Raw genomic sequence first — 26789 nt, 5'->3', positions numbered from 1 at the left:
ATTCTCTAACGAAGAGGAAGGTTTTTGAGCCAGTGATGCCAACACCTCCTAACATAAAACCTATTGACTAATGGGTCTTCGTTAGAAAGCGTGATGAGAAAAAAAGATGGCAATCTCGCCTTATGGCGCAAGGCTTCTCACAAAACGCCCTGGAATCGACTACGATGAGACATACTTTCTCGTAATGGATGTCACTACACTCCACTACCTTGTCAGTTTGGTAGTTTCCCAATAACTGATCATGCAGCTTACAAATGTGGTCACTACGTATCTCTATGGGGATCTAGATACGGAATGTACATGAAGGTTCATGGGGAACTTCATTTACCCAAGTCAAGTGGCTCCAGACTACGGAGCGCGTTTTACAAAGAGGTTGGAACGCTCACTAAGATGACTACTTGATTGGGAAGGGATATGCCCACACGTTTCCATAACAAGTTTCGGATTCTATCGCGGTTCATGTTGGACATGATCTTCATTAGATTCCCTTAAAAGAGTTAAGGGAAACCGCTGAACACTAGAAATCCGAGTTTGAGATGAAGGATTTTGGGAGAACACGATTATGTCTCGGTTTGGAACTTGAGCATCGTGTTGATAGATGCTTAGGCATTTTGACAAGGTCAAGCCTTCAAGCACCCCCATGATCATTCGTAGTCTTGATCCTGAAAAGGATTCTCTTCGTCAAAAGGATGATGACGAAGATGTGCTAGAGGTAGAAGTGCCTTACTTGAGTACAATAGGCGCATTATTGTACTTAGCTCAATGCACAAGACCGGACATCTCATATGTTGTGAACTTGTTAGCTAGATATAGCTGTGCGCCAACGCGACGCTATTGGATTGGTGTAAAAGATATCTTTCAGTACTTGAGATGTATGATTGATATGGGCTTGTTCTATCCCTACAGAGAGATGATGGATTCGGACCCATCACACACCAAGAACGCCGCCGACACTGGCCTGCGTCCCCCCTCCCCATCCCAAAACGAAGTTAGCGTTTTGGAAGGTTTTGCTGATGCTGGGTATCTCTCTAACCCACACAAAAGTCTTCCCAAACTGGTTAAGTGTTCACCATGGGTAAAGACCGTGATAACTTGGATGTCTACAGAAATAAACCCTAGTCGCTATATCTTCGAACCATGTAGAGACTATTACTCTTCACGAAGAGATTCGTGAATGTATATGGATTGGATCCATAATTACGCATGTTCGAACAATTGTGGTTTGAAGTCTACCATAGATGAGCCTACGAGCATTTAGGATAATGCAGCTTGTTTTGAACAAATGAAGCAAGGCTACATCAAAGCGACAACACCAAGCTTAATCAGCAACAACAAACTCTCCTCAAGATCAAAATGAACTAGGTTCGATCTGAGGACAGTGTGGCAGACTTGCTCACTAAGTCATTGCCTAAATTCCACTTTCGAGAAACATGTTGGTAGCATCATTTACGGAAGTTATCCGAACTCCCATGACCGTAGTCATCAGGGGGAGATGCAGACATCAGGGGGAGATGTCTACATGTATGGTCTCGAAACGTGAAGGGTGTGTTGTGCTCTTTTTCCCCTTCGACCGAGGTTATTTTTGTCCCACTGGGTTTTTGTTACTCGGCAAGGTTTTTAACGAGGCAACGAGAGAAGCACCGCGTTTGGGCAACACAAGGGGGAGTGTTTAAGGAAATCTCTCTTTTATGTGTTTGGCCCAAACTCTAGGTTACTTGACCTAGTGGTAATAGGGTTAAATTAGAAGGATCTAGATTCCTATTCAATGTACGATTACTTTCCTTGTATGATTGAGATTCTATACATTGTAATTCTCTATATAAAGAGGCCCCTATTATCAATGAGAATACACAGCAAATTCCTCTTAAATTCAGTTTATGCCACTTGCAGTGGTTAGAAGGGCTGTATATATATATATATATATATTTTTTTTCAGATTGTCTATGGATTGAGAAATATTTAAAACATCTCTCACTCGGTTTATACTTTAGGGTTTGAAAATATAATTAATTTTTTGAACTATTAGGGAGGTCGTTTCTCTCCTCTCCCACATCATTCAACCCAAAAGAAAAACATGGAAATATCAGTCACAAAAAGCGGGTAGGACGGAGGTTAAAGAAGTTGTGCAGATAGTTAGGCACCCGCATGCTCTGAAATTGCATGTAATTAAATTAATTAGTGAGAAGCAAGCTAGGTCTCTCTCTCTCTCTGTCTCTCGACTCTTCCATCTTTATTTGACTGGTTCTCTGTACCTTCAATAAACGACTAGGAATTTTGTATGCATATTGCATATATAGTACCGGTTTGTACTTCTAGTAGCTAAAGTCAATCAAATTTAAGATATATATATATATTACACCAATTTTTTGAGTGATTATGAAATCCTAACTGAAAATGCAGTAGACTTTGACACATATTTATCGTAATTAAAACAAATTCACAAAACCCTTTAAAGTCAAATATTTGTTATATATGTCAGAGGTCAAACCGACCTGTATATTGTAGTTATAAGGGAATGGATTGCTAACAAGTGTGGGTGTTCATAGTCGACTCATACTAAACTATATACTCACGTTGTAACTAACGGGATTAGATATATATTGGTTTCTAAATCCATTGCTCTCTTATCTTTATGATGGTATAACCCCGAGCTAGCATTTTATAAATATTCGAGTTCTACATGGCCGGCTCGATCACTGAAATTCATTTCCTTATAAAAAAAATTAAGTCAATTGCTAAGTTTGATTTGAATTGGTGTGATTTAATTCGAATTTTTTGTGTTGCAAAGATGATTGTCAAATATTAATTGGCATGAGTTTTATAAAAAGATTAATTGTCGATCGTTGACTCATTATAGTTAATTTACATGTATAATTATGTTTAACGAATCGATACTAATTAAACAAATTTACAATATTTAGTCCTAATAACTTTTGCAAGATTTTACATTTCCGATTTGCGTCATTACTCCTCACACTAATAACTTTTCGAAGATTTTACACAAAAACTTTGCAAATGGCAAGTTGCCAACTATCCCCTTGATGTATCTTCAACTTTTTCTGATCTTTTAGTTTCCAAATTCACCACTCCAACCAAAGTAATGAAACAAGCGAGGATAAATTGGTGTCTAGCTAGGCATTGCTTGGGCAAATTCATTTCGATAAAATCAATCAATCTTTTGAAGTCCATATTGTTTGAATCCAAAATTAACATTTTTTCCCGACGAGGGGGACTCGAAGAAAACCGGGTCAAGATCCGTGGGCCAAGCATATATTTTCGACAAGTTCGAAATATATTGTTTAGAGACTAAATAAGGCATACTTGGAGATCAAGCAATCTTAAAGCAAATCTGGATATTCATCGATTTACTAGTAATTATCAAATATTTGATAATTAATGGTGATTTGTTTGCTTGACTGTCAAGACTTTGCAAACACGTGAACAAGTTGGGTAAGGAAACAATCGCCTTGCTCGCGACTATTAAGGAAAGTATATATAATCTATATAACTAGTTGCTCATGCATGGGTCAATTAAGGAGGATGAATCTCCTTTGTTGCATGAAAAAGGCCAACACGTGGCTACCATACTCACATACATATTTGCATGGCAGAATTCAGATCAATTAAGGAAATTATCATCCTTAATTGCATGGAGATACGAGTGCTCGCGAAGATATATATCAATATAAGAGACGTGCATATCATACTGTTCGCGTCCAAGAAGATTACGTCCAGGACTCCAAAAGGTAATTAATCTTGCCTAGAAGATTGCTACGACAGACTTAATCTTTTATTGACTACGATAATATCAAAACTATTCAGTGTTTTGATTTGATTCACGGCCAATATCTGTGGCCTAAAATATAGTATTTCATTCCTATTAGGAAGGAGAATCTGCAACAGCCTATATATAGAGGCTAAAGCGATACAACACAACAATTCTTCAATCAATCAATCTTAACGATTATCAAAGTCTCTCCGGAGCAAACCTACCTGCAACCCAACGAAGCAAGGGTAACGCCCTCGCAACCCAGCGAGGCTAAAGTCACTCTTTAGCAAACCCTGTGCTTTCTGCTACTTCCCGGTGATTGCTCTGCTTAGTCTACAACACTAAATATCGACTCGGTGACGCAAGAGATCACAACACAAGCCTTTATCCGTAAGGCAAGAAGTCATTTTCCGAAAGGCAGAGAAAAGAACTTTGTGACGAGGTTGGTGCTCTCCTCGTCCACATCGTTTGATCAAGAAGTCAGGGCAATGGACTCCCCCGACGACTGCACCCCACGGTGCTGGCACACCCGCGCAATCACAGCAGCAAAAGAGACTGTTTGCAACCAGATTGGTTTTGGAGCCAAAAATTTTGGCACGCCCAGTGGGACTGCACTAGAGTCTTTTTGTGTCAATCATTGGGAAGCCGGAGGGAAATCCTTGTCAGAGGAAATTCCTAGAATGCCCAATTCATGGAGTTCAAAAACTCCTGGAAATTTGGCTATGGTGAAACTTAGCAAACATTAGAGGCGTCTCAACATGATGCCTGCGAAGATTCCTCACTTAATGAGGTGGTTATTGAGAGTCCCAGCCAAATCAAGTGGATCGGTGACACGGTTTTTGTCCTCCCAGCCAAGTATGCCCTCCCAACCAAGTATACGACATCAGAAGATGCTCCAAATTGTCAAGCTGTGGAATCAGAAACCTACCAAGAAGTCAAGTCTGAAGTTGGCAAAGACCATGAAGACTTCTTGGAAAGTCAAGAAATTGCACGTGAAGATGCTGTTTTTGAGACTGAATTGTCTACAGGTGGCGATCAACCTAAGGGTCTCACTAGTGAATCAAAGCCTTACATAGAGACTGCGTATGGAGAAGATGATCAACAAGATTGTTCTTTTGACAATGAAATTGTCTCTGAACAGACATTTAATTTCTCCACTGATCCAGCCATATATGTGGATACTGGTCAGATGCATGGGGGGCAAGACGTGGCCCATGTTCACTTCCCTGATCATCCGAAGCGGCTTCGCGACTCAACGAATATATACGAGGGCCGAGAGGTGATTAAACAGGGTCTAGCAGATCAGTTGGTGATTAAACAGGTAAGAAGTCATTTTCCGAAAGGCAAAGAAAAGAACCTTGTGACGAGGTTGGTGCTCTCCTCGTCCACAACGTTTGATCAAGAAGTCAGGTCAATGGACTCCCTCGACTACTGCACCCCACGGTGCTGACACGCCCTCACAATCACAGCAGCAAAAGAGACTGTTTGCAACCAGACTGGTTTTGGGCCCCCTATGCTAACCCGCTAACGGGATCTTACCAAAAATACTTTTGGGCTCAAACACATATGATGCTGGGGATCTCTATCAATCTGGTCTTTTATGTCACCCTATGATGATCTCTATTCCTCTGGGTTTGGCCCTTAATGGACTGGACAAAAAACCCTGACAATCCAAACCCCTAATCCTACACCATTTAAACACCTTTTCTGGTATATAAAAAAAACCATATATTTGTATAGGTGACCCCAAAAAAATATGGAAAATTGAGAATCCGAGGCACAAATAACAGAAGCAGAAAAACGAAACCCACTTCACACATAATTTTTGTTTTGCCATAAAAAAGTAAAGGAAAGACAATAGTTGTTTACAACTTAAGTTAAGGGAAATGTTAATGCGATTAGTTAAGTGTTAAAATCCAAAGATTATGATGTCCACTTAGTATTTACACGTATAATTGTTGTCGTTTATTTCCCCTCCTTTTTATAAAAATGGGCCATGTATGGTGAGCTTATAGTTTAATTAAGACCTCTAATTCGTTTGCAAAATCTTCATTGACAAGTAAAATTCAAGTTCAAAAGTGAATGTAAAAGTAAATGAATAAAGACTAATCATTATAAAGGGTCAACCTCAGTTTCTACAAATAACTCGAAGGGAAAGCGAGCCGTTGCAAAATAACAAAATAAAATTATTTCTTGCTCGATTATTGATATTGTATTTTCATCATTTCAGTTTTTATTTAATTTTATTAGTACCCGTATAGTTTTATGAGACTTGACTTAAGAGGTGACAACGGAGGAGGAAGAGAGGAGGGAATGAGACTCTTATTTATCTAGTGTGCTCTCAGCCTCTCATATATGAAAAATGAAATAAAACTTTAACTAGTTCCTTTTTCTTTGGACAAAAAGGCTTTAGGGTTGTTTTGGTGGAACCAACTTTTTTTGTCCTCTTAGGACTAGTGTGTGTTTATAGCAATCTGTTTGTCTTTTGTTCACTCTATGATTAAAGTGCGCGTGACTTATTTATATGGCAAGTTGTTCTCGTTTTGGACAGGACTTGAACATGAACCAATTAGTGAGGATCTGAATTTCTAATTTGATTGAAGAATGCAAATGGGAAGATGGGAGAATTTTCTCATCTTTAGCTTAGCTTGTTACCTGGTTTATCACATTCACATGCATGCACCGTACATGTTCGGCCGATTCGAGTATGAAGCCAGAATTTTATTATAATGAGACCGTAATAGAGAAAACTTTGATGCTAAATTCGTAATTGTTGGAGAATATCTCATATCAAAAAATATAAGTTTAGTGAAATAATATAAAAGTGTGTTGAGTTTGATAGTTTCGCTAAAAAATATTTTATGACCTTCACTATTACCAATTCCATAATCAGTTGTGTGCAAGCATAACAGAGACTATAAATATCATATTTAAAAAAAAAAAAATCTAAACTTCCTCAAAACTCAAAGGTATTTGGAGAAAAAAAATTAACATGTTAAAGTCAATAATTCCACATACGTCTAGAGGAACACCATCAAAGTTGAATTTGGCATTAGATTTACAGAATCTTGAATAGCCTAATCAAAGATCTCAACGAAAATTAAACAAACCAAAACGTACCGAACTGCATGATAATTGATTACCAAAGGAAAATCATTTATATATGACCAATGAGACAATAACCTAATGAGCTAGGTTTAGCTAAGTTAGTAATGCGTAATGACAAAGATAAATACTCTTCCTACGAAGCTGGAAGGTCAAGTAATATAATTAATTAAACTAGTAACGGTCATAAACTGTCATATCTCCCTTGGGTCCTTCTTTTATTAATTCAATGCAAAATCTTAACCCTTGATTTTCTTTCGTAGTATATATTTCTTACGTCTAAACTTGTCAGTTTCTCTTTGCTTATATCTATCTCATCCCAGATCTTGCTATGGATTCTCATCCCAGATCTTGCTATGGATTCTGGGCTAGCTTATGTCACTTGGATTAGTCCAACTCCAACAATGTTGTGATTTACTTAGTACTCTTTGTCACATTTCCATTCTAATAATTAATACCTAGTTATCTTTGCCTTGTAAAAATGATTGAGACTCATTCAAAGGCGGCAGTATTCTATTTCTTTCTAACCTATCCAAACACCAAGTTTCTTTGTCTGATGCAGACTTGTTCGATCAAAACAATTTAAGGGTTTTAGTTTATTGAGGTGGAGTTGAACAGGCTTATTGGACTAGTATACTACTGTTCAGTAACTGTCTAGTTTGCTTCATTGCATGTCTATCCTACACGCGTATAGTTCAATGAAATAATTGCTTGTAGAAAATTATGCAAGATTCTGCTGAGACTTGTATCTTTAATTGTTAATAGATTTAATCGCTTGGTTAGAAAAGAAAGATTATAGCTGCATGTATACGTCCGCTTAATTTGTTTGTCAATTACTTTGAATAAGTCGAAGAAGTTTGTCATGTAATAGTGTAATACGTTCAAATTAAAGATATTGTGATGCAAACGTTGGATATACTACATCAGTAGTTTGATTAACAGATATGACCAATCCTGCGGGAAATATCCAAATATTGGAAATAATGGTTTCCATATCTATGGGGGGATCCGATAACTATATAAACAAGTTTTTTTCGAAGTAAAATCTTACATTTTACTTAGAATATTATTACAAGTTGCCAATTAGTTCTCCTGTACGTCCAATATATATTTTGCCTGCAGACTGCAGATAGATAGAAATCTTGGGATGAGATCTTTGAGAATTGGAATGAATCAATGGTTTACTTTGACTATCATGTTAACGATAGATTTCCTCGGATATCGTCCAACGATTTGATGTTTTCGCAGTCATTGTACTGCCGATTTGAGCGTATCTTCTTGCAGTTGAAATACGGCTGCCGCTAAGAATCTTTGCAATGTCAAATTCGATCATCCTTGGTCTTCATCAAAAACAGATTTTGCTTCCATAAGCAAATAACTAAGATTTTGTTTTAATAGTTGATGATGTTTACAACATATATAACAACTTGTTCTTGCTCTTTTGGACTAAGGAGGAGGTACCACGAACAATAACAATTATCTGGAATCTAGGTTAAATGATTTGATGGCTAAAAGCTTGTTGAGTTTGAGCACTGCCGAAAGCCCGAAAGTGATGAGGAGAATAGGAAGAGAGAGCTGGCTAACCATGGCATTGTTGCGACTTTGTACTTTTGTAGTATATAGCCCAATAATAGCTTAAGACGTCGAATAGTATAATTTATGGCCCATATATAGAATAAGCAGGCCCAATATAGAAGGTGACATCTTGCCATTCAATTTGCACATCACTTGAAGTTTATAATTAATTTACAGTCAAGGTTATATACTTTCTAACTATCTTTGTTCTTTTTCAGACCAAAAAAAAAAAAAAAAAAAAAAAAAAAATTATCTTTGTTCTTTTGAGTTTTGATCATGGTAACAAGGAGGATATTAGGGCGGTTAGTCTTTGAAAAAATTCAAAACATGACTTGAATTTTACACGATAATAGTCTAATAAGGTAAAGATTTAATCAAACACAAATATACATCTTGTAGGACTATGAAAAAAAAAGATTATGTATTACTTTGCCTATCGATTAACCTAGACTAACCACAACTCCATTCGAATGATGCAAAGTAGAAACCTTTGCAACATCCATACTTCATTTGTAGGAGCTCTATTTACTAATTACATAGATTTAGGAATGAGCGTTTGAAATCTCAACTAAAATTATTGGGGCATTTGGGGTGCCGTACAAATAAACATGGCCATATAATTGATAGTTTGCCTTTTCACATGCCCTAAATGATGGTACTTGTATGTTTGGGGCGAACTTCAACTATTTTGGTTATAATAACTCTCTTTCTAATAATTCTGCCTGTTAAATTGGTAATTACTGCTCCCACGTGTTGAGGGGGTCAATGATGATGATGGCTAGCTTGTTGATCGTTTAACGAGAGCATTGTGTAATGCAAACACCATCCTTGATTCCAAACTTCCAATGATGACCAACTCAAAAACAGGGTGTTCGATAGTATTAGAGAGAGAGAGAGAGAGATTTTCGAATTGAGAGTCATTACATTATTGCGAGTTCAACGACAAACAGTTATTAATCCAACAACTTCCGACTCTGAGTTTCACCATGGAACTTTCACTAAAAAACTACTTCATTTATTGGTGATTTCAGAACTTGAATTATGGCGAGTAGGGTTTAGGTGTTCGTAAGGATAATCTTAAAATTTGTAAACTATTTGCAGTAGTTAATACTGATTATTATCTAGAGTTCCATTCATGAAGATCCAACTGACCATACTCTTCCAATTCAAGTAAATCCACCACTACTTCTGTGCTTTTGATGCCCGCTTTTTACCTAACCCTCAATCAAAAGCAACATCAACCAGACTCCAGTTTAAGTTTATTATAGTGACGATCCCTGCAGGCACTTGAGAAAGAGGAGAGCCTTTTTCAAGTGGCGGCAATAATAATAACAATGTAATTCATTATAATACTAAACTAAGGAAACCTCTGTCAGAATTTGCAAATACTCAAATACATAATCTATGAAATCATATGCTTCCACATGCTTTCATTCACGTTCAAATTCTGCAGATGTAATTCTACACATGTTCGTTGCCGGATGTGATTGTTTCCGAATATGTAGATGTATGGTATTCTTGTAGATTTTTATTTACTAATATGTCTATCTTTGAATCATAAATAAACAAGAATGATCTCAACAGAATAATCTCTTCCCAAATTGGTTAAAATACGAAATGGGATCCTCCGCTTGATTTGTGCATTATGGAATCACAATTCACAAGTGGTCTATGAGTCCTTCGATCAGTCAGTAACTAGTATTCAGCCTCAGCTAAGAAGAAGTGGGTTAGCTAGGTCTTATAATATGCTCTTGCTAGAGAGCAGACAACAAAAACAGAATACAAAAGCATGATGAGGGCACAGAATTCTGTGACTAGAAAACATGGCTGATCATGTGGGTGGTGTAAGGACTTGCAAAGGACATACAAATCATCCAAATCCTCTCTCTGTGGAAAAGAAGAATCTAATCAATCCCTGCAAAGAATATGTGTCTCCCTCTTCTGGGTTTACTAATTTATAATTGTTGTTGCTATTCTCCCCATGATTATCATCTTATTGACTAGTTTTCATACTTCTTATGATGTATTTGACTCTTGTGTTTTTGAATCACTTGACTAATTTGTTGTCCTGATGAAAAGGGTAATTCACTTTTCACTGCTGTCAAACTTTGTCATCATTGCCTTCATAGAACACATCACATGCATCATACAATTATTTAGAAATCAGGGGTAGATTTGAGGGACAATGTGGGCCATTTGATCTGCATTTTTCACATTTTTACTTACTGCCAAAGTGCCAAGTCATGTGTAATGTACATTCATATGAGAGCAATCATTAAATACATGCACATTGTCTGTTTGTCCTCGGAATTTCTATATAGAGTTAGCTGGGGTCGAAACTTTTCCAATGAAAGGTAGCTGGTAATTTAGCTTAGATAGAACCAACATGCCACATCTCTTCACTGCCATAAATATATAAACCTTCTCAAGCTTCAACCCTACTACTTTCAGCAAGAAATCACTGAGGAATAGGGAAGTGGCAATGGTGCCATTAAGCACTAGAAGTTACAAGAACAAGGAAGTAAACAGAGGGTCTTGGACAGCAGAAGAAGATCAGAGACTGGCTCAAGTTATTGAAGTCCATGGCCCAAGAAAGTGGAAGTCTGTTGCAACCAAAGCAGGTTTAGTATTCATCTCTCTCTCTCTCTCTCTTTCTTTTCAAGATATGATGATGAATGTTGAAGGTTTTAATTTTGTTGTTTGTGATTGCAGGTCTAAACCGATGTGGGAAGAGTTGCAGACTGAGATGGATGAACTATCTTAGACCAAATATTAAGAGAGGCAATATATCAGACCAAGAAGAGGACTTGATACTCAGGCTTCATAAACTCCTTGGAAACAGGTGATCTACTTCTTTCACTTCAGACACTACCTTTTTGTTATTGGGGTTTCACAATTGGATTAAGTCGGATTCTGTTCCAATTTAGGTGGTCATTGATTGCCGGAAGACTGCCTGGTCGAACAGACAACGAGATTAAGAATTACTGGAACTCTCATTTGAGCAAGAAGATCAAGCATAACGAGAGATCACAAAAACAAAACAGACTACTTTCTGCATCATCAAATCCAGCAGCACAAGAGTTGTCCTCCTCGTCCGAGCCTCAGAATGTTGAGTTAATGGAGAACCATTCTGTACCAATTGGAATAGAAGATGACAGCTCGAAACGCGAGGAGAACTACTTCTTCAAGTCCATGAGCTATAATGGATCATCTGGAGATGAGTTCTTGTTTGATGGCTCAACTGCTGACGAGGGGCCTTTGAATTTGGAGTGGATGAATAGATTTCTAGAAATGGATGAGAGTTGGTTCACTCTGCATGACATTTGAGCCTCGTTTCAGTTTGTAGTTAAAGCACTTTCGACAAGGCCTTTTGCTAATTCTAGGAAAAATCCCACTCTAGATTTTCTCCATGTATTCTTCACTGAGATTTTTCCTTGCATTAACAAATTTATGTTGGTCTTCTTTTAAAGCAAAGTTTCAAGCTTGATGCCAGTAACTGGTTTTATTATAAGAACTGAATGGATGTGACCCAAGTCACAATTACACCTTATTATTGGCAGCACTTTCATAAATCAAGTGTGATGCCAACAATAGTCTTATCATAGGTACTAAATGGATGTGAACAACATCAGAATCCCGGCTAAAAATTTCATCTGGCAGCTTAAATTCTATGAAGGATAACTGGGGCTCCATGTTGAGGCTGAACGGTAATGCCTATAACAGGAGCATGAGTGTATGAGCTTGAGAGCTCGAACCAAAAACGTTGAAGAATCATAGCCAGGGCCATCTTTGCTTCTATCACAGCAAATGTTTGGCCTAGACATATTCTTGGTCCCCAACCAAATGGATAGAACGCCATTTGATCCTTTGATGCTTTTGCAACTCCTTCGGCAAATCTCTCCGGGTTGAATTCCTCAACGATTTCACCCCAGTATTTGGGGTCATGTTGAAGAAACAGAGTGAGCAACACAAATTCAACCCCAGCTGGGACTGAAATGCCTCCTATGTTGGTTTTCTGGTTGGTGTGCCTATAGAGTGCACTCACTGTTGAATATAGCCTCAGAACTTCGTTTAATATCATTGATACCTGCATAACATTTCAGAAAAAAATTAACAACCACTAACAGCAGTTGAGTTAGGCATTTGTTTGAACATCTTATGCTCACATTAGGAAAATAAATAAGGTTCATAAACACATTCTACGTTGTTAGACTCTTATTTTGAACTATGGATTTGAAAACGAGATTATCCTTCATCAATTGTTCATATGTCTAGTCTAACAAGTAACAACATAGCATGTCACTTACGATCTTGAGGTGATTTAAGGCATCCAAATCGGGAGTTTCGTTTCCACAGACACGCAGGACCTCTTCTCTTGCTTTTCCTTGCCAGCTTGGATGCATAGACAAGACGATCATAGTCCAAGTCAGCCAATTGGCCGTGGTCTCTTGGCCAGCAAAGTAGAACAGCTTGCATTCCTCTATCACATCCTCAATTGTCATACCATTCTGCTCTTGTTTTGTGCATTGTAACAGTAAACCCAGAAGATCATTGCCACCCACTTCTCCATTTTCAATGGCTTGCTCTTTCCTTCTGATCATGTCCCTCAATATGCCTTTAATTTCATTGTCCAAGTTATACCTCCTCCTGTTCTTTTTAGTGGGGAAGAATCTGCGGTACATATATAGATAGAAATCAACACGCCATTTTCTAATGAATCACATTTTTTTACAGCCAAAACCCACATTACGTGACAGCATACGTGTCATAGTCACGTAGTTGCTAAATTTTATTCAATCTTGAATTGTTGATAGTATGAAAGATATAGCATCATATTCATTTTCAGTACCTTAAACCTGGGAAGTAGAAACCGTAATAGGCTTCAAGCACTAAAACAACTTGCTGTTTCTGAAGTTCAAATATCTTCTTTCCCTCTTCATAGCTACTTCCAAAGGCTGTTCGTGCTATGACATCGCCGGCGAGGTTTTGAAACTCAGGCGCCACATCTACTTCACAATACCCTTCACCAGCAACTAGTTTATCCCATCGACTGATCAGGCCACAACAACTGGTTTCAAATGCAGGTACCATTCCCTACTTTCCCGCAATTAATTTTCGATCAATCCAAGCAGGCAAGGTGTTCTAATCTAATGCCTGAAAGAGAGAGTTGGTGTGTACCTTTAATTTCTCGAGGTGGAAGGCGGGGCTAATGAGCCTTCTGCGCTTGGCCCATTGCTCTCCCTCCAAGGTTGTAACTCCGAGTTGCAGAAGATTGACAAGTGGGTTCAGTGGTGGCTTTATAATATGTCCATTCTTGTCTGCTAATATCGACTTGATCATCTCCGGGTCAGCTATTACTAGCCTTGGCCTTGTTCCAATCCAACACAGACTCACTTTCCCTAATTAAGAAAATCACAAAATCATTATTCAGAATGAGATTCAGCAAAGTACTCATTGTGTTTAAATTATTAGTTACCATAGTTTTGAACCATTTGATAGAAGAATGGGAAGACACGTGGGGCAATCTGGTGGTTGAGGGACATGGGTTTGGACCAAGCTTCCATGTTGGAGCTACTGATCTCTTTCATGTCATCCTGGAAAAGCCTGTAAGATCTTCCTCTGATCCCTTGCTTTCTTAACTGCTTCTCTAAGCTTCTGGGTCTCCACCAATACACATTGATGACTCTCAGAGCAGAATAAACAATCAGTGAAACCAAAGAGAAGATCAAAGTGTTAAAAGTATGATAGTCTTCCATTGTTTCTCTTTTGCTGATTGCTTACTATGTTTCGAAACTGAGATCCAGTACTGGTGGATTTATAGCTAAAATAGTCAACATTTAGGCAGTGTTTGGGTAAGGTACTTTGGGCAGGGAGATGACGACTAGATGAGATTCAAAAAAAGAAAAGAAAAAAAAGAGAGGAACTTAAATTATTTGGGGTTTTGAGAGAGGATTATTAGATGATCGAGACATATATATATATATATATATATATATTGAGGCAAATTCTTCCACTGAGTTCCGCATGAAGAGGTGTAATTCTGAAATTCCAAAGAGCCCGAAGAACTATGACTACGCAACGGTCAATCATCTCGATTTCTAAGTTTGTTCTTTCTTCGCTCAAAATCCCATCATCTTCGAGTTCCTTGGAACCTTTAAATATCCTACCCAAACACTGCCTTAGGGACTTATTTTTCATTATTATTAGTGTGATAAGACATTTTTCCTTGACGACCAAGTTTCAACGAACGACAAAAGGCTCTTTCATTTTCAAGTAAAAAAAAATCAGAGATGGATGGAGGACCATGGAATGAATGATCTTGCAGATGCCGTGCTCGCCAAGACGGCTGTCGTATCTGTAATGATTGTCGACTGGGCTAGGACTTGCTGGTTTTGCTCAATATCAGTTGGGTTGGGCCTTGGGACAATCCCTGGTTTTTAACTTTGGGCTTTGGATATTCGATCTTCCAAGATCAAACTTCTCAACTGAAGTGCATGGGATTCCAAATTGTTCCTCAATTTTATGTTCCGTTCTTCACTTTGGGTACATGAGGTCACTTTTAGTCACATTACTTAGGGTTTTTTACTTCAACAGTGTCTGAACTCTTCGAGGACTTTTAAAATGATACCTGAACTTTCAAAGTGATCAAAGTGATACCTGGACTCTAATTTTCTTATCAACGGAATACCTACCGTCAATTTCCATCACGGAACCGTTATCCGGGGGCACGTGAGGTGCACGTGATCAAAAAAGTGAGGGCAAAACAGACTTTTTCTCCCAATTCCCCCTAAAATCAATCAAAAACTTAATTCCTTCCAAAGTTTGGAGGACCTGAGGTTCGAACCCCCAACCTCTCTCACAACAACTCAACTCCCCACCACTGGAGCACGAACAATCCTCATCATAATGGGCCCAAACTTTATATTTATACTCTTTTTAGCCGATTCCGAATAATAATACAAAATATACAAACCTTGTAGACATGAGTTTCGAACCCCCAACTTCTCTCACAACAACTCAACTCCCCGCCACTGGAGCACGAACTGTCCTCGATATAATATTTCCAAACTTTATATTTATACTCTTTTTAGGCGATACCGAATAATTAAACAAAATATATAACCTTGGAAGACATGAGATTCGAACCCACAACCTCTTTCACAAGAGTTCAACTCCACACCACTGGAGCACGAGCTGCCAGTGTTATAATCTCTACAAACTTTTTATTTATATTGTTCTTAGTTGATAGATTAAACACAGACAGAATCTTCTCTCTCTCTCTCTGTCATGGTCTTCGACCTTTCTTCTTCTTCTTCTGCGTTTAGTTCTTGCAATTCTGCTTCATCTTTTTTTCTTTTTTCTTCCTCCCCAATCCCCATCAAATCAACATCAGATTAATCCCCATCAAATTAACACATATCAACATCAGATTAATCTTCTTTTTTCTTCTGCGTTTAGTTCCTGCACATTAGTCGGCGTCGGCGTAGGAAGTGGAGGCTGTGGGGGAGGAGGCGGGGAAGAGGTCAGAGGAGGCGAGGGAGTCGCGGCGGCCGGAGGAGAAGAGAACGGGACGGGCGGCGTCGGAGGAGTGACGTGGCGGGGGGATCATGACGGGGGAGAGAGAGTTGCCGGAGGGGGAAATGTCGGAGACTGGAGGGGAGGAGGCGATGGGCTCCGGGGCGGCGAAGAACCCGACTTGGCGGACCTTCGGGTCGCTGACGAAGAAGCTGAAAGAAAGTAGAGGGAAGAAGAAGCTTTTTTTTTTTTGGTCTGAAGAGGGAAGAAGAAGCTGAAAAAGAAAAACAAGAAAGAAATAAAGCAAAAAAATAAAGAATAAAAAATAATTAAAAAAAAAAAATTGAGGGTAAATTAGTCTTTTACCCTTATTTGTGCCTCACGTGCCGCCTCACGTGGTCATAGTTAACAGTTCCGTGATGGAAATTGACGGTAGGTATTCCGTTGATAAGAAAATTAGAGTCCAGGTATCACTTTGATCACTTTGAAAGTTCATGTATCATTTTAAAAGTCCTCGAAGAGTTCAGACACTGTTGAAGTAAAAAACCCCATTACTTATCGTAAGTAATACTGATTTTAGTTGAAGCCACAACAAGGGTGTTTTGTCAAACGATTTGGCGGTAGGAAGCAAAGTGATTGACGGAGCATCAAAAAACTGACAGAGAGTTTGGAAAATTCGAAACCTAGCAAACAAATTGTAGAAGAAGAACCAAACGAAGTAAATGAGGAATCGCTTTCGAAATTTGGAAGGGTTGAGACTTGAGAGAGAGAGAGAGAGAGAGTTGTGTGATGGCGCAGAGCCGTACAGCAATAATTGTAAAATTGTCAAATACAGAGAGTGGCCGTTGGATGAGAGCTCCATATGCGGATGCGGGAGAGTAGAGACAGAGAATTAATGGTGGAGACAAGTCGAGCAGACCAAAACAACCGCGAGGCAAGAGGACAACCTCTCGAATCTTCACGTGCATGAATAAAACCCAACCCATTCCATACTCAGACTCCCCACTCTTTTGCAGTTTGAGGACAATTTCTTCAGTACACGTGTACTCTTCAACATGTTTTTTTTTTTTCTTTCAAAAAAATTGAGTCTAATAAGCAACAAAAATGGAAAATAGCGATGGAAAAAATTGGGGTCAAATTGTAGGTTTTGGTTAAACAGAACCTATATAAAACCCTAATTTCTATTTCATACCAAAAAAAAAAAAAAGAAGGAGTCCAATCTAATCTTATCCTTCCCTTCTCATGGTACTCTGCGGAGGTTCAGTCGGTCCTTGAAACTTGAAAAGATCTTTCTGTTGGGATTTGTTCCCAAAAAAAACGAAGAAGAAGAAGAGAGAGCTTCAACACATTCACAATATCTTAGAAGAGGAAGATAGATATGCAGTCTAATTTTGAAATAGCAGACCTCCCTTCTCAGCAACACTTGATGGACACCAACTCTTCCTCACCTGTTTTGCCCATTTTCTTTAATCCCCAAAATCAAAACCACCCCAGTTTCCACCGACAACTTGAGCACCAACAGTTGAGTCATCACCACCTTGTTCATCCCATTCCCATCACCCATGAGTTGTTTCAAGGATTACACCCACAACCAGAACAAGAGCAATCTGGAACACTGCATTGGCAGATGAGTCCTATAAATTTCAAGCTGGGTCTGAATGAGAACAGTGCCAGTGGTGAGGTTGCTCTGCTTGATGAAAACAGCCCTCTATTTCTTCAGAGCCGCCCACAAAATTTGGGTTTCAAAAGTTGGCAACCCCAGGAATTTAGCACTAGAAAAGAACCCTTTTGGTAAATTGGATTGGTGGATTCACACGTACATATAAATTTACCTGCCTTTTTGTTTCGCTTGTTTGTCTCTGTTTTTTCCATGTTGCTGTAAATTTTGAACGCCATGTGTTTGTGAAAATGCGTCTGCAGGAAGCCACATGAAACACAAGGCATGAAGCAGAAGCAAGCAACTGAAGGAGAGATATGCAAGGAATTGGAGAGCAAATACAGGCTATATGGTGAGCTTGAAGCAATTTATAGTCTTGGAAAGATTAGTGGGGTTAATAATAAGCAAACTGGTTCTGGGTCAGCTCTGACTAATGAAAACTCTCCCAAGAATGTGGACCTTGTTCCTGTGCCTTTTGGTGGTTCTCATGGCCTCAATGGTGGCCCAGCAGCTACAGCTGGAGTTGATGATGGGTCAGAAGCCTCCATTGAAGAAGAAGTTTCGTATAGGAAGGTTCAGAAGAGGAAGAGGAAGAGAAAGAGGAGGATGAAGGAGCAACTGAGTTCATCAACCACTCGATTTTTCGAGGGGTTAGTGAAGCGTGTGATGGATCACCAAGAGAGTCTGCACCACAAGTACTTGGCATTGATTGAGAAAATGGACAGAGAGAGGAGGGAGAGAGAAGCGGCTTGGAGACTTCAAGAGGCTGAGAAGCATAAGAGAAAAGCCATTGCCCAACTCCATGAACAGGCTCTAGCTTCAAAGAGAGAGTCGCTCATTGTTTCATACATTGAGAAAATCACAGGCCAAAGGGTCAACATTCCTTCTAGGGAAACCCCATCATTGTTGCAATGTGATTATTCAAATGGAGCTATGGAGGAGGAGTTGACGCCAGTCAAAGTTGATCAGACAAATAGCAGATGGCCTCAAAGTGAAGTTGAGGCTTTGATTCGAGTGAGAAGTAATATAGAATCCAAATTTCAGGAGCCAGGGCTTAAAGGGCCTCTTTGGGAACAGGTGAGTGCTTCAATGGCTTCATTGGGTTATCAGAGGAGTGCAAAGAGGTGCAAAGAGAAGTGGGAGAACATCAACAAGTACTTCAGGAAAACCAAAAACAGCCCAAAAAAACGTCCTCAGCAGTCCAAAACTTGCTCTTATTTTAATAAGTTGGATCAGCTGTACTCTAGAACACCAATCACCAATCCCTCATCATCTTCGTATTGTTCTAGCAACCCTGTAGTTGGCATCGAAAGGCAAGGTTACTCGGAGCTTTTACAAGCGGTTCTTGATGGGAGTGAAACTCAAAACCTGTCTAGTGGGAACTTTGAAATACTCTCTGAAATAGGGTCCAATAGGTTGGATTTTGATGGCATTACTAATGGTAAGGTGGAGCATCTGCGAGAAGAGCATGGGAAGGAGAAGGAAAACCATGAGGATGATGGAAGCATGGAAGAAGAAGACATTGATGGTAATGATTCTGATGAGTAGGGTAGAGCATGACCATCAGATAGAATAGAAAGGTACGCCGGTTTATCACAGCCTGTAGTGTAGTTGTTTTTTGAACCTAGGAACTTTGAGTGTTTTGAGATCCAATGCCATTGATTAATTTGTGCTATTTGCTTGAGCTTTAGGCTTTCTTATGTAGTTTTTATGCTTGCAGCGACAGACTTTGAGTTAAATTAAATTCTTCTTTCAGAGTATATTGGTATTGGAAAATGTATCTACCCTATGAGGCTGTTGGTTAAGTCTACCAACTCATTATACATGAGTTACTTGTACTACGAAACCAACTTCCATCCCACCCAGATGCTAAAAAAAACTACTCAATTAATTCCAGACATTATCCTCTGTCCCGCTTAAAAGCGAAAATAATCGATTTGATGAAGAAACCTGGCAGGACTAACAAACAAACCAGACATTATCCTCTGTCCCGAAAGATAATCCATCATTTTCCTATTAGTTTTGGTTAGGTAGAACAAAATGACCAGGAACCTAAGCAAAATCCCTTTTTACCAATATTGGTAGTACTGTAAACACGGCATTTTGGTTAAAATTGAAAACACCTCAGAAATCAGAAATGGAAGCTTAATAAGTCCGAGAAGGGGGTGGAGTTGGATTGCTTTGTAAACAGAACCGTGAAAGCGTAGCAACTTTTACTCTTTGTGAGACCAAACACCAATGGCAGTTGCAAATACAGAAAAAAAAAAAAAACTTTTGGTTGAAGGATTTATAATTAGCAGAGGAATAGAAGAATCAAGGACCCAAGGCTGCTTCTAGAAGACAACTGTCTATACCTGCCCCCCAATCATTTAGCAACTGCTGCAAGTACAAAGAAGCTTCAGCAACAATTTTCATGAATAGAAACGACTTTCATAACTCTAAATGACCGATGTCGGCACCATTCGTGCAGTCGGCGACCATGGTATTCAATTCACAAAGCTTAGAGAAGTCGGTATGAAGAAACTCAGATATGCTAAGTGGCCCTGCATTTAGATCCATTATGAAGTTCCATGCCATACCACTTCCACCAGTGGTCTGCAAGAATCCATCACCAGAATCTGGTTCTGCCTTAATATTCCTTTCAACTCCAGAGAGAAATGGTTGTTCTGCTAATTCATTTCTGGTGCTGCTTGTTGGTCTGATATCATTGTTGGTCAAATAAGGGTCCTTGATGGTTTTCCTCTCGTTTCTAGACCGTCTTGAGCTGTTTTCCTGTTTCTTCCTTATGGTAGAATTCCAATAGTTCTTTATCTCATTGTCTGTTCGCCCTGGAAGCCTTCCAGCTATCAATGACCATCTACAAGTACCAGAAAGTAAAAAAAAAAAAAAAAAATTCAACACTAGTACTGAATACTGAATGAAACTTATAAAGTTTAAAGTTTAAACACTCGTTGTAACATTAAATAAAGATTAATAAGTTGAACAAAATTCTTAGCGGTTGCTTAATTGCAATGCCTATAGCTATTCTCTATGGGTACTACTGTCGTAGCGTATTTACTTGGTGGTTGGTAGTTATTACAACGAGGAGTTCTTCTGCCATCTATAGCCTAGTAATTAGAGGGAATTTGCTTTCGGTATGCCATATTGATCAGAATTGTAGAATTATCGTTATTGAAGTGAGTCAAGGGACAAAGGCGGTAAGTACCTGTTGCCTAAGAGTTTGTGAAGCCTGATGATGAGCTCTTCTTCATCTTCTGTAATGTTCCCTCTCTTGATATCAGGCCTCAGATAATTCAACCACCTAAGCCTGCAACTCTTTCCACATCTCTTCAGACCTGCACCCAACAATGTAATGATGTATTGCATTTTTACATGAATAATCGATCCTCAACTATCTTCTGCCATTTTCATAAAACATCAATATTGAGAAAGTTGTATTCATAGTACTGAAAGCAATTACTCACCTGTTTCCCTCGACATTTTCCCCCATTTCCCTTCACCGTACTCTTTGACATAATCTCTCAGAACCTGATCTTCATGAGCAGTCCAGGCTCCTTTGTTCGCTCCCTCCTTATCACAACGAGAGCTGCTTCTTCCCATCTCTCACTCCTGTTTCTGGTTTCTGTCTCTCTCTCTTTTTTCTCTTCCTTTCTTCCAGAATTGCACGTTATTGTGCCAGTGTTTGGGAGTGACTCTTTTTATATATAGATGTTTTCTGGTATTCAACCTAATCCTTTATTATAAGACTACCTAGAAATCTGTGAATTAATCTTTTCATCTCTTTAACAACGTGGTTGGAATGGAAATAAAGAAACCGACTAAATGCCAAGGTTGCGGCCTACTATTTTAGTAATTCATGTGTAATATTACTAACTTTTTCATGTTCATCAGCAGTACGTGTCCAACTGGTCTATATAAGAATGAAAAAATACTACGATTCTCTGCATGATTTTGATCTTTCCTCGTTAAAATGAGGCATATAAAATCAAAACTTATGACATGTTTTTGTAAAGTTTCATCAGATGTATATGCTTTCATATCAGAGAAAGTAGAAACCAGAAGTCTAGAAGTATAAATTATTTGGTCAAACAGAGAATCTAGATTCGAGAATATAAGTGTGACGTTACTCTAGTTTTCTGCTTATTCCAAAACCATTAATCAAAGTATAGTAATCTAGCAGATTTGAGGGACCCTTTGGGTTCGTGCGTCTGCGGTGCAGTGGATTAGTCTGGCTTTGCCAGGCTTTCGCCGCAATGTCGGTGCCGGTGTCCTGGCGCTGGGATACCACTGCATGGGTGTGTGAGTTACTAACAACTAACCCGATCAAAAAAAAAAAAAAAAGTATAGTAATCTACTAATGCCATTTGGTTTCGTAATATTTGATCTGATGAGAAAAATCTCAGCAAAATGGGCCTCTTTTCATAGTATTTAATCTACTTAATCGTGATTAGTTTTTAGTACATCGGAACAAATCAAATCTCTGACCTACTATATACTTTTGTGATGATTTTTTATTTTTATTATTTATTAAACCTACTTGACTTACATTTTTTTTTTTTTTTGAATCAGGGGAAAAATATATTCATCACAAGTGAGAATAAGTCGTTACATACCCTTCCGCTATCATTTAAAGCCATAGACAGACAAGAAGATAGTGGTAGTACCCATAAGTGGTACGTACAAATAGTCATACTCATTAGACATTAAAATTCGTAGAGGTAGCGGAGACCCTCCTTTGGTACCACTCTAGAGGCGCTAGAGAAACTTAGAATGCACATTGGTGCATAGCTTCCTAATACAAGAAATTTATTGTAATTAAACAAAACTAAAAACATAGGATAGGCCTAGGGCAAAAACATGGCAGCCCAAGAGCATCCAAATGGAGTAGTCCAACTCCAGAGCCCATCAAGCAGGCTTTGTCCTGGCCCAACACCCCTGACGACATGTCGTACGTCACAAGCCCATCACTTCCGCCCGACCCGCTCTGCCACGATCCGTGCCGCCCCGATCTACGTCGTCGCGACCACTCGCCGCTTCAACCCAAACCACCGCGCCATAGGCCGTCACAATGCACGCCGCAAAAAAAACAATCCCGAATCCCTCCAGTCTAGCCTCCCACCGTCTGCACCACCATCGATTCAGAACCATGTCGCCGGTCTTGCTTAGCACAACCACGCCGCCAAACAGGGATGATGCCAGAAGACCCAAGCCGAAGCCATCTGGACCCACCTCGAGCGCAACCATCCATAGAGCACCCTTGAAACAGATCAGATTGACTACCCGTTCGACAGCAGTTCCTAAGAGTCGAGTATTCAATCAACTAGTCTTGGGTGCCGCCAGACGAGCTCGAGTATTCAATCGGAAAGGAACCTGTCTTGAGTGTTAGACCTACTTGACTTACATTATGATACCATAGTATTTAAAAATTAAAATTTAAAAATTAGTTTTCTTACTTAAACGAAAACACTACTGTTTTTTTTTTTTTAATAGAAATTGATGTCATTAGGATCAATTGCTTGTTATTGCTGAAGCAGACCCACTGAGCAGTGGTTACTATATATTAAGTTTAATTTTTGGATGATTAGTGATGGAGAAATTTTAAATACACACCCCTAATTACTTAATACACACCCCATTCTCAATACACCACTCATTTAATTTACCATTCTAATATTTTACTATATACACAACCCAAAATACCCTTAATCTCAAAAATCATGAAATATTCTATTATTATATTAAGGCTACTATTTAGTATGATCAGTATAGGTTGATGTTTTGTAAATGCCTATATTGATTACTTGTGTTAAATATTGAGAAATCCTTAAAGATTTATTACAGTTCCCTTCAAATCTTTAAACATGAGAATAATAAACAAGATGAAGAACACACACCACACACCTCAACAGTGTGTTTGGATCAAGGAAAAAGAGATGATATTTAAAAATTAAAATGAAAATAAGCAGTTTATAACTTCTTAACATGAATTATCTCGTTTGACATTCTATACTTGGAAATTATGAATTTCTCTATGGAAAGAAATGAATGAATTGATTGACTGAATTCTTCACTTCAAGTTCCATCAAAATATGTATCATTTCGAATTTCATTACAAAAGTTTACTTTTCTTACTTTATTAGTTTCCAAAACAAGGTCATTTTCATTTTCAATATTTTAACTTGTTTTAAATCTTCTTAATTTATTACACATTCCAAATTCTGAATAAATACAACCAAACAATAGAAATTGCAATTTATGGAAGTCTAATTGATGGAGTGGTAGATTCCAATTTTTAAAAATTTCTCAAGAATTTATAATTATTTTATCCAAACACGACATAATTGAAGATTGTTAAGCGAGGTCTTAAGAATCCATGTCAATGGTCGAAATTGATATGATGAAGTGTGGAGAAGAAAGATGTATTACAATGTATAGGGTTTAGAAGAAGAGATGTAAAAAGAATAGAGGCGTGATTCAATTTTTTTCTTCTTCTAATATATAGATGTCTGTTTTCGACATTTAACCTACCTATAAAATTTGATTTGAAATATAAAATAATAGAGATGTGTATTAAATAATTAGGGGTGTGTATTTAAAATTTCTCTTTAGTGATGTCATAGATTTAAAAAGTTTGATTAAGAATTAGCTTAATTGTTGTCACTTGTGACTTCCTAGCTTGTCAAGTTTTTAGGTATCTTTTATATATAAAACAAAGAACAGGTTGTGCTTGATGCTTTGGCATAATTGAAAATGCTTTTGAAATGTGATTGGAGGGCAAAGTAAAACTGGATAAATTAACAGTTAAACTACAGGAATGCTGGATCGATATGACGAGATATATATATATACAGCAACTTTCTAAAGTGGACGTTCGTGAAAAACTTAATTTGCGGACGAAAGCTTCTCAGCCGTTGATTGGTTTAAACGAAAAGCAATGTCTCAGATCAAATTCTTCATTTGCATGCGGGTCCCACCCACATCTTCTCTGTCTCCCGCACAGTCCAATTAGTCAACACTCTCATCATCTGTCTCTAACTCTATTCTCACAATCCCATCCCCTTCGACCCTCTCGTCGCCGACATCGAGCGCCGCCGCAAGGACCGCAAATGGGAGAATGAGCACTTGGATCGAGATTCCGCCCCCACCGCCGAGTCTCCACTAGAAGAAGATCAAGAATTTGAGTGATTGCTCGGGAGAAGATCGAAAACGCCACGGAGAGCTCTGTGTTGCAATTATATGAGATTGTTTGATGAGCATTCAAAGTTTGCTCGGGAGAAGATTCAAATCAGTTCTCTCACTTCTCTGTGTTGCAGTTATCTGAGATTGTTTGATTTTGGATTGAATCACAATCAAGCAAACCTAGAAATCTCAGGCAAATGAAGAAAAAAGCAAACCCAGAAATCACATCTGCAAATCCAAACATGAATTTCCAAACTACCAAACGGAGATTAGGAGAAAATTCTAGGAGATCAATACCAAACTGCCAACCCAGAAGAAAAGAAGAAGAAACAAACAAACACACTTCTACGTCAATATTCATCGGTGAGAACACTCCATTCACTCCTAATTTCTGTCTTATAATACAGGTCCTCCCCTTTTGAGTTCTAATATTCTCTCTCAAAATCAAGGTGCTTATGGGCATCAGTTTCTCAGAGACAAGAGTTTTTTTTTTTTTTTTTTTTTTCTTTTTTCTGGGCATCAGTTTCTGGGCTCAACTCTATTAATTGGAAATTCATGTTTGGATTTACATAACAGTCTGGGTTTGCTTGATTGTGATTCAATTTAAAAGAAAAAAGAACTCTTGATGAAAGCTTATAGACGATGAGAGTGACGTTGAAGGGAATGGGATTGTGAGAATGGTGAAAGGGAGAAGCGAATGTGAAGTTGGAGCGGAGCTTGAGGCGGCGATCGTCGGCGGGTTTCTTTGGGGTGGTGATATATATGAAAACTGAGGTCTTGCCTATTTCAAGATTTCCACTTTCTAGTCAATCTGTTTATGGATTTGGAGATTGGAGACATGGAGGAGGATCAGGATCACGAGCAAGTTTCAATCTTTAGAAAACTAGAATAGAGTTAGAGACAGATGAGGAGAGTGTTGACTAATTGGACTGTGCGGGAGACAGAGAAGATGTGGGTGGGAACCGCATGCAAATGAAGAATTTGATCTGAGCCATTACTTTTCGTTTAAACCAATCAACGGCTGAGAAGCTTTCGTCCGCAAATTAAGTTTTTCACGGACGTCCTCTTTAGAACGTTGCTGTGTGTATATATATATATATATATATATATATATATATATATATATATATAATTAACAGTTAAACTACAGGAATATATATATATATATATGGTTTCTTAGGTGTGGATATCCGCACTTTTTGCTTAGGTGCGGATTTCCGGTTTGTACCCACTTTCCGATCACATTTTCACATCTTAATCGTTCAGTTTTTAGGTCCTAATGTATAGATCACCTCTGCAAAATTTCAGCCAATTTGGTGATCGTTAAGGCATTCAAAACTGCAAATTACAACAATATATACGAACGGTTCCGGTTCGACAGATTCGGTTCGTTCGTGTAAATTGCAGTTTTGGATGCCTTTACGATCACCAAATTGGCTGAAATTTTGCAGAGATGATCTATACATTAGGACCTAAAAACTGAACGGTTAAGATGTGAATGTGTGATCGAAAAGTGGGGAAAAACCCAAAATCCGTACGTTTTTGCTTAGGTGCGGATATCCGCACCTGAGCAAGGTTCTATATATATATACACAGCCCATTTTGGCTACGGATATCCACACCTAAGCAAAAGGTGCGGATTTCCAGTTTTTCCCCACTTTCCGAACATATTTTCACATCTTAACTGTTCAGTTTTTAGATCTTAATGTATAGATCACTTCTACAAATTTTCAGCCAATTTGATTATCGTTAAGGCATCTAAAACTGCAATTTACTATTATAAACACGAACGGTTCCGGTTCGACAGATTCGGTTCGTTCGTGTAAATTGCAGTTTTGGATGTCTTAACGATCATCAAATTGGCTGAAATTTTGTAGAGATGATCTATACATTAGGATCTAAAAACTGAACACTTAAGATGTGAAAATATGATCGGAAAGTGGGTAAAAATGGGAAATCCGTACGTTTTGCTTAGGTGCGGATATCCGC

The 26789-nt window shown here is 38.5% G+C and overlaps 4 protein-coding genes across 5 annotated transcripts; 2 read left to right on the top strand and 2 right to left on the bottom strand.

The window, feature by feature from the left end:
• Window positions 1-10786: 10786 nt before the first annotated feature.
• Window positions 10787-11923, top strand: LOC133738884 (transcription factor WER-like). The gene is made up of 3 exons (XM_062166551.1): window positions 10787-11070; window positions 11162-11291; window positions 11377-11923. Exons 1-3 carry the CDS (start codon window positions 10932-10934, stop codon window positions 11774-11776), a joined length of 669 nt encoding a protein of 222 aa, XP_062022535.1. The 5' UTR covers window positions 10787-10931; the 3' UTR covers window positions 11777-11923.
• Window positions 11924-11932: 9 nt separating this feature from the next.
• Window positions 11933-14556, bottom strand: LOC133738883 (cytochrome P450 CYP72A616-like). The gene is made up of 5 exons (XM_062166550.1): window positions 13926-14556; window positions 13628-13848; window positions 13299-13543; window positions 12757-13120; window positions 11933-12536 (listed from the first exon to the last, which is right to left on the bottom strand). Exons 1-5 carry the CDS (start codon window positions 14203-14205, stop codon window positions 12111-12113), a joined length of 1536 nt encoding a protein of 511 aa, XP_062022534.1. The 5' UTR covers window positions 14206-14556; the 3' UTR covers window positions 11933-12110.
• Window positions 14557-17113: 2557 nt separating this feature from the next.
• Window positions 17114-19381, top strand: LOC133740270 (trihelix transcription factor GT-2-like). 2 transcript variants are annotated; one of them, XM_062168195.1, is made up of 2 exons: window positions 17114-17755; window positions 17885-19381. In XM_062168195.1, exons 1-2 carry the CDS (start codon window positions 17343-17345, stop codon window positions 19167-19169), a joined length of 1698 nt encoding a protein of 565 aa, XP_062024179.1. In that variant the 5' UTR covers window positions 17114-17342; the 3' UTR covers window positions 19170-19381. The 2 variants fall into 2 exon arrangements, with proteins under 2 accessions (XP_062024179.1, XP_062024180.1); XM_062168196.1 differs by having other exon boundaries at window positions 17490-17780.
• Window positions 19382-19664: 283 nt separating this feature from the next.
• LOC133740271 (transcription factor MYB1-like) lies at window positions 19665-21283 on the bottom strand. Its single transcript, XM_062168197.1, has 3 exons — window positions 21086-21283; window positions 20827-20956; window positions 19665-20478 (listed from the first exon to the last, which is right to left on the bottom strand). The coding sequence occupies exons 1-3, from the start codon at window positions 21219-21221 to the stop codon at window positions 20052-20054; spliced, it is 693 nt and encodes a 230-aa protein (XP_062024181.1). The 5' UTR covers window positions 21222-21283; the 3' UTR covers window positions 19665-20051.
• Between the last annotated feature and the right edge of the window lie 5506 nt (window positions 21284-26789).

The sequence above is a fragment of the Rosa rugosa genome, chromosome 3 (assembly GCF_958449725.1).
Source record: "Rosa rugosa chromosome 3, drRosRugo1.1, whole genome shotgun sequence".
In the NCBI taxonomy this organism is placed as follows: Eukaryota; Viridiplantae; Streptophyta; class Magnoliopsida; order Rosales; family Rosaceae; genus Rosa; species Rosa rugosa.
The sequence above is the reverse complement of the archived record's forward strand: the minus strand, read 5'-3'. Positions and strand labels throughout refer to the sequence as shown.

Bases quoted from the DNA above. Each gene is read 5' to 3' on its own strand.
- LOC133738883 (XM_062166550.1), bottom strand. From the start codon at position 14,205: ATGGAAGACTATCATACTTTTAACACTTTGATCTTCTCTTTGGTTTCA. The intron at 13,121-13,298 runs GTACTGAAAATG...TATGTACCGCAG, and splicing joins TTCTACTTCCCAGGTTTAAG to ATTCTTCCCCACTAAAAAGA. The intron at 12,537-12,756 runs GTAAGTGACATG...AATGTTATGCAG, and splicing joins CCTTAAATCACCTCAAGATC to GTATCAATGATATTAAACGA.
- LOC133740271 (XM_062168197.1), bottom strand. From the start codon at position 21,221: ATGGGAAGAAGCAGCTCTCGTTGTGATAAGGAGGGAGCGAACAAAGGA. The intron at 20,957-21,085 runs GTGAGTAATTGC...TGTTGGGTGCAG, and splicing joins GAAAATGTCGAGGGAAACAG to GTCTGAAGAGATGTGGAAAG. The intron at 20,479-20,826 runs GTACTTACCGCC...TGGTACTTGTAG, and splicing joins CACAAACTCTTAGGCAACAG to ATGGTCATTGATAGCTGGAA.
- LOC133738884 (XM_062166551.1), top strand. From the start codon at position 10,932: ATGGTGCCATTAAGCACTAGAAGTTACAAGAACAAGGAAGTAAACAGA. The intron at 11,071-11,161 runs GTTTAGTATTCA...TTGTGATTGCAG, and splicing joins GTCTGTTGCAACCAAAGCAG to GTCTAAACCGATGTGGGAAG. The intron at 11,292-11,376 runs GTGATCTACTTC...GTTCCAATTTAG, and splicing joins CATAAACTCCTTGGAAACAG to GTGGTCATTGATTGCCGGAA.
- LOC133740270 (XM_062168195.1), top strand. From the start codon at position 17,343: ATGCAGTCTAATTTTGAAATAGCAGACCTCCCTTCTCAGCAACACTTG. The intron at 17,756-17,884 runs GTAAATTGGATT...ATGCGTCTGCAG, and splicing joins ACTAGAAAAGAACCCTTTTG to GAAGCCACATGAAACACAAG.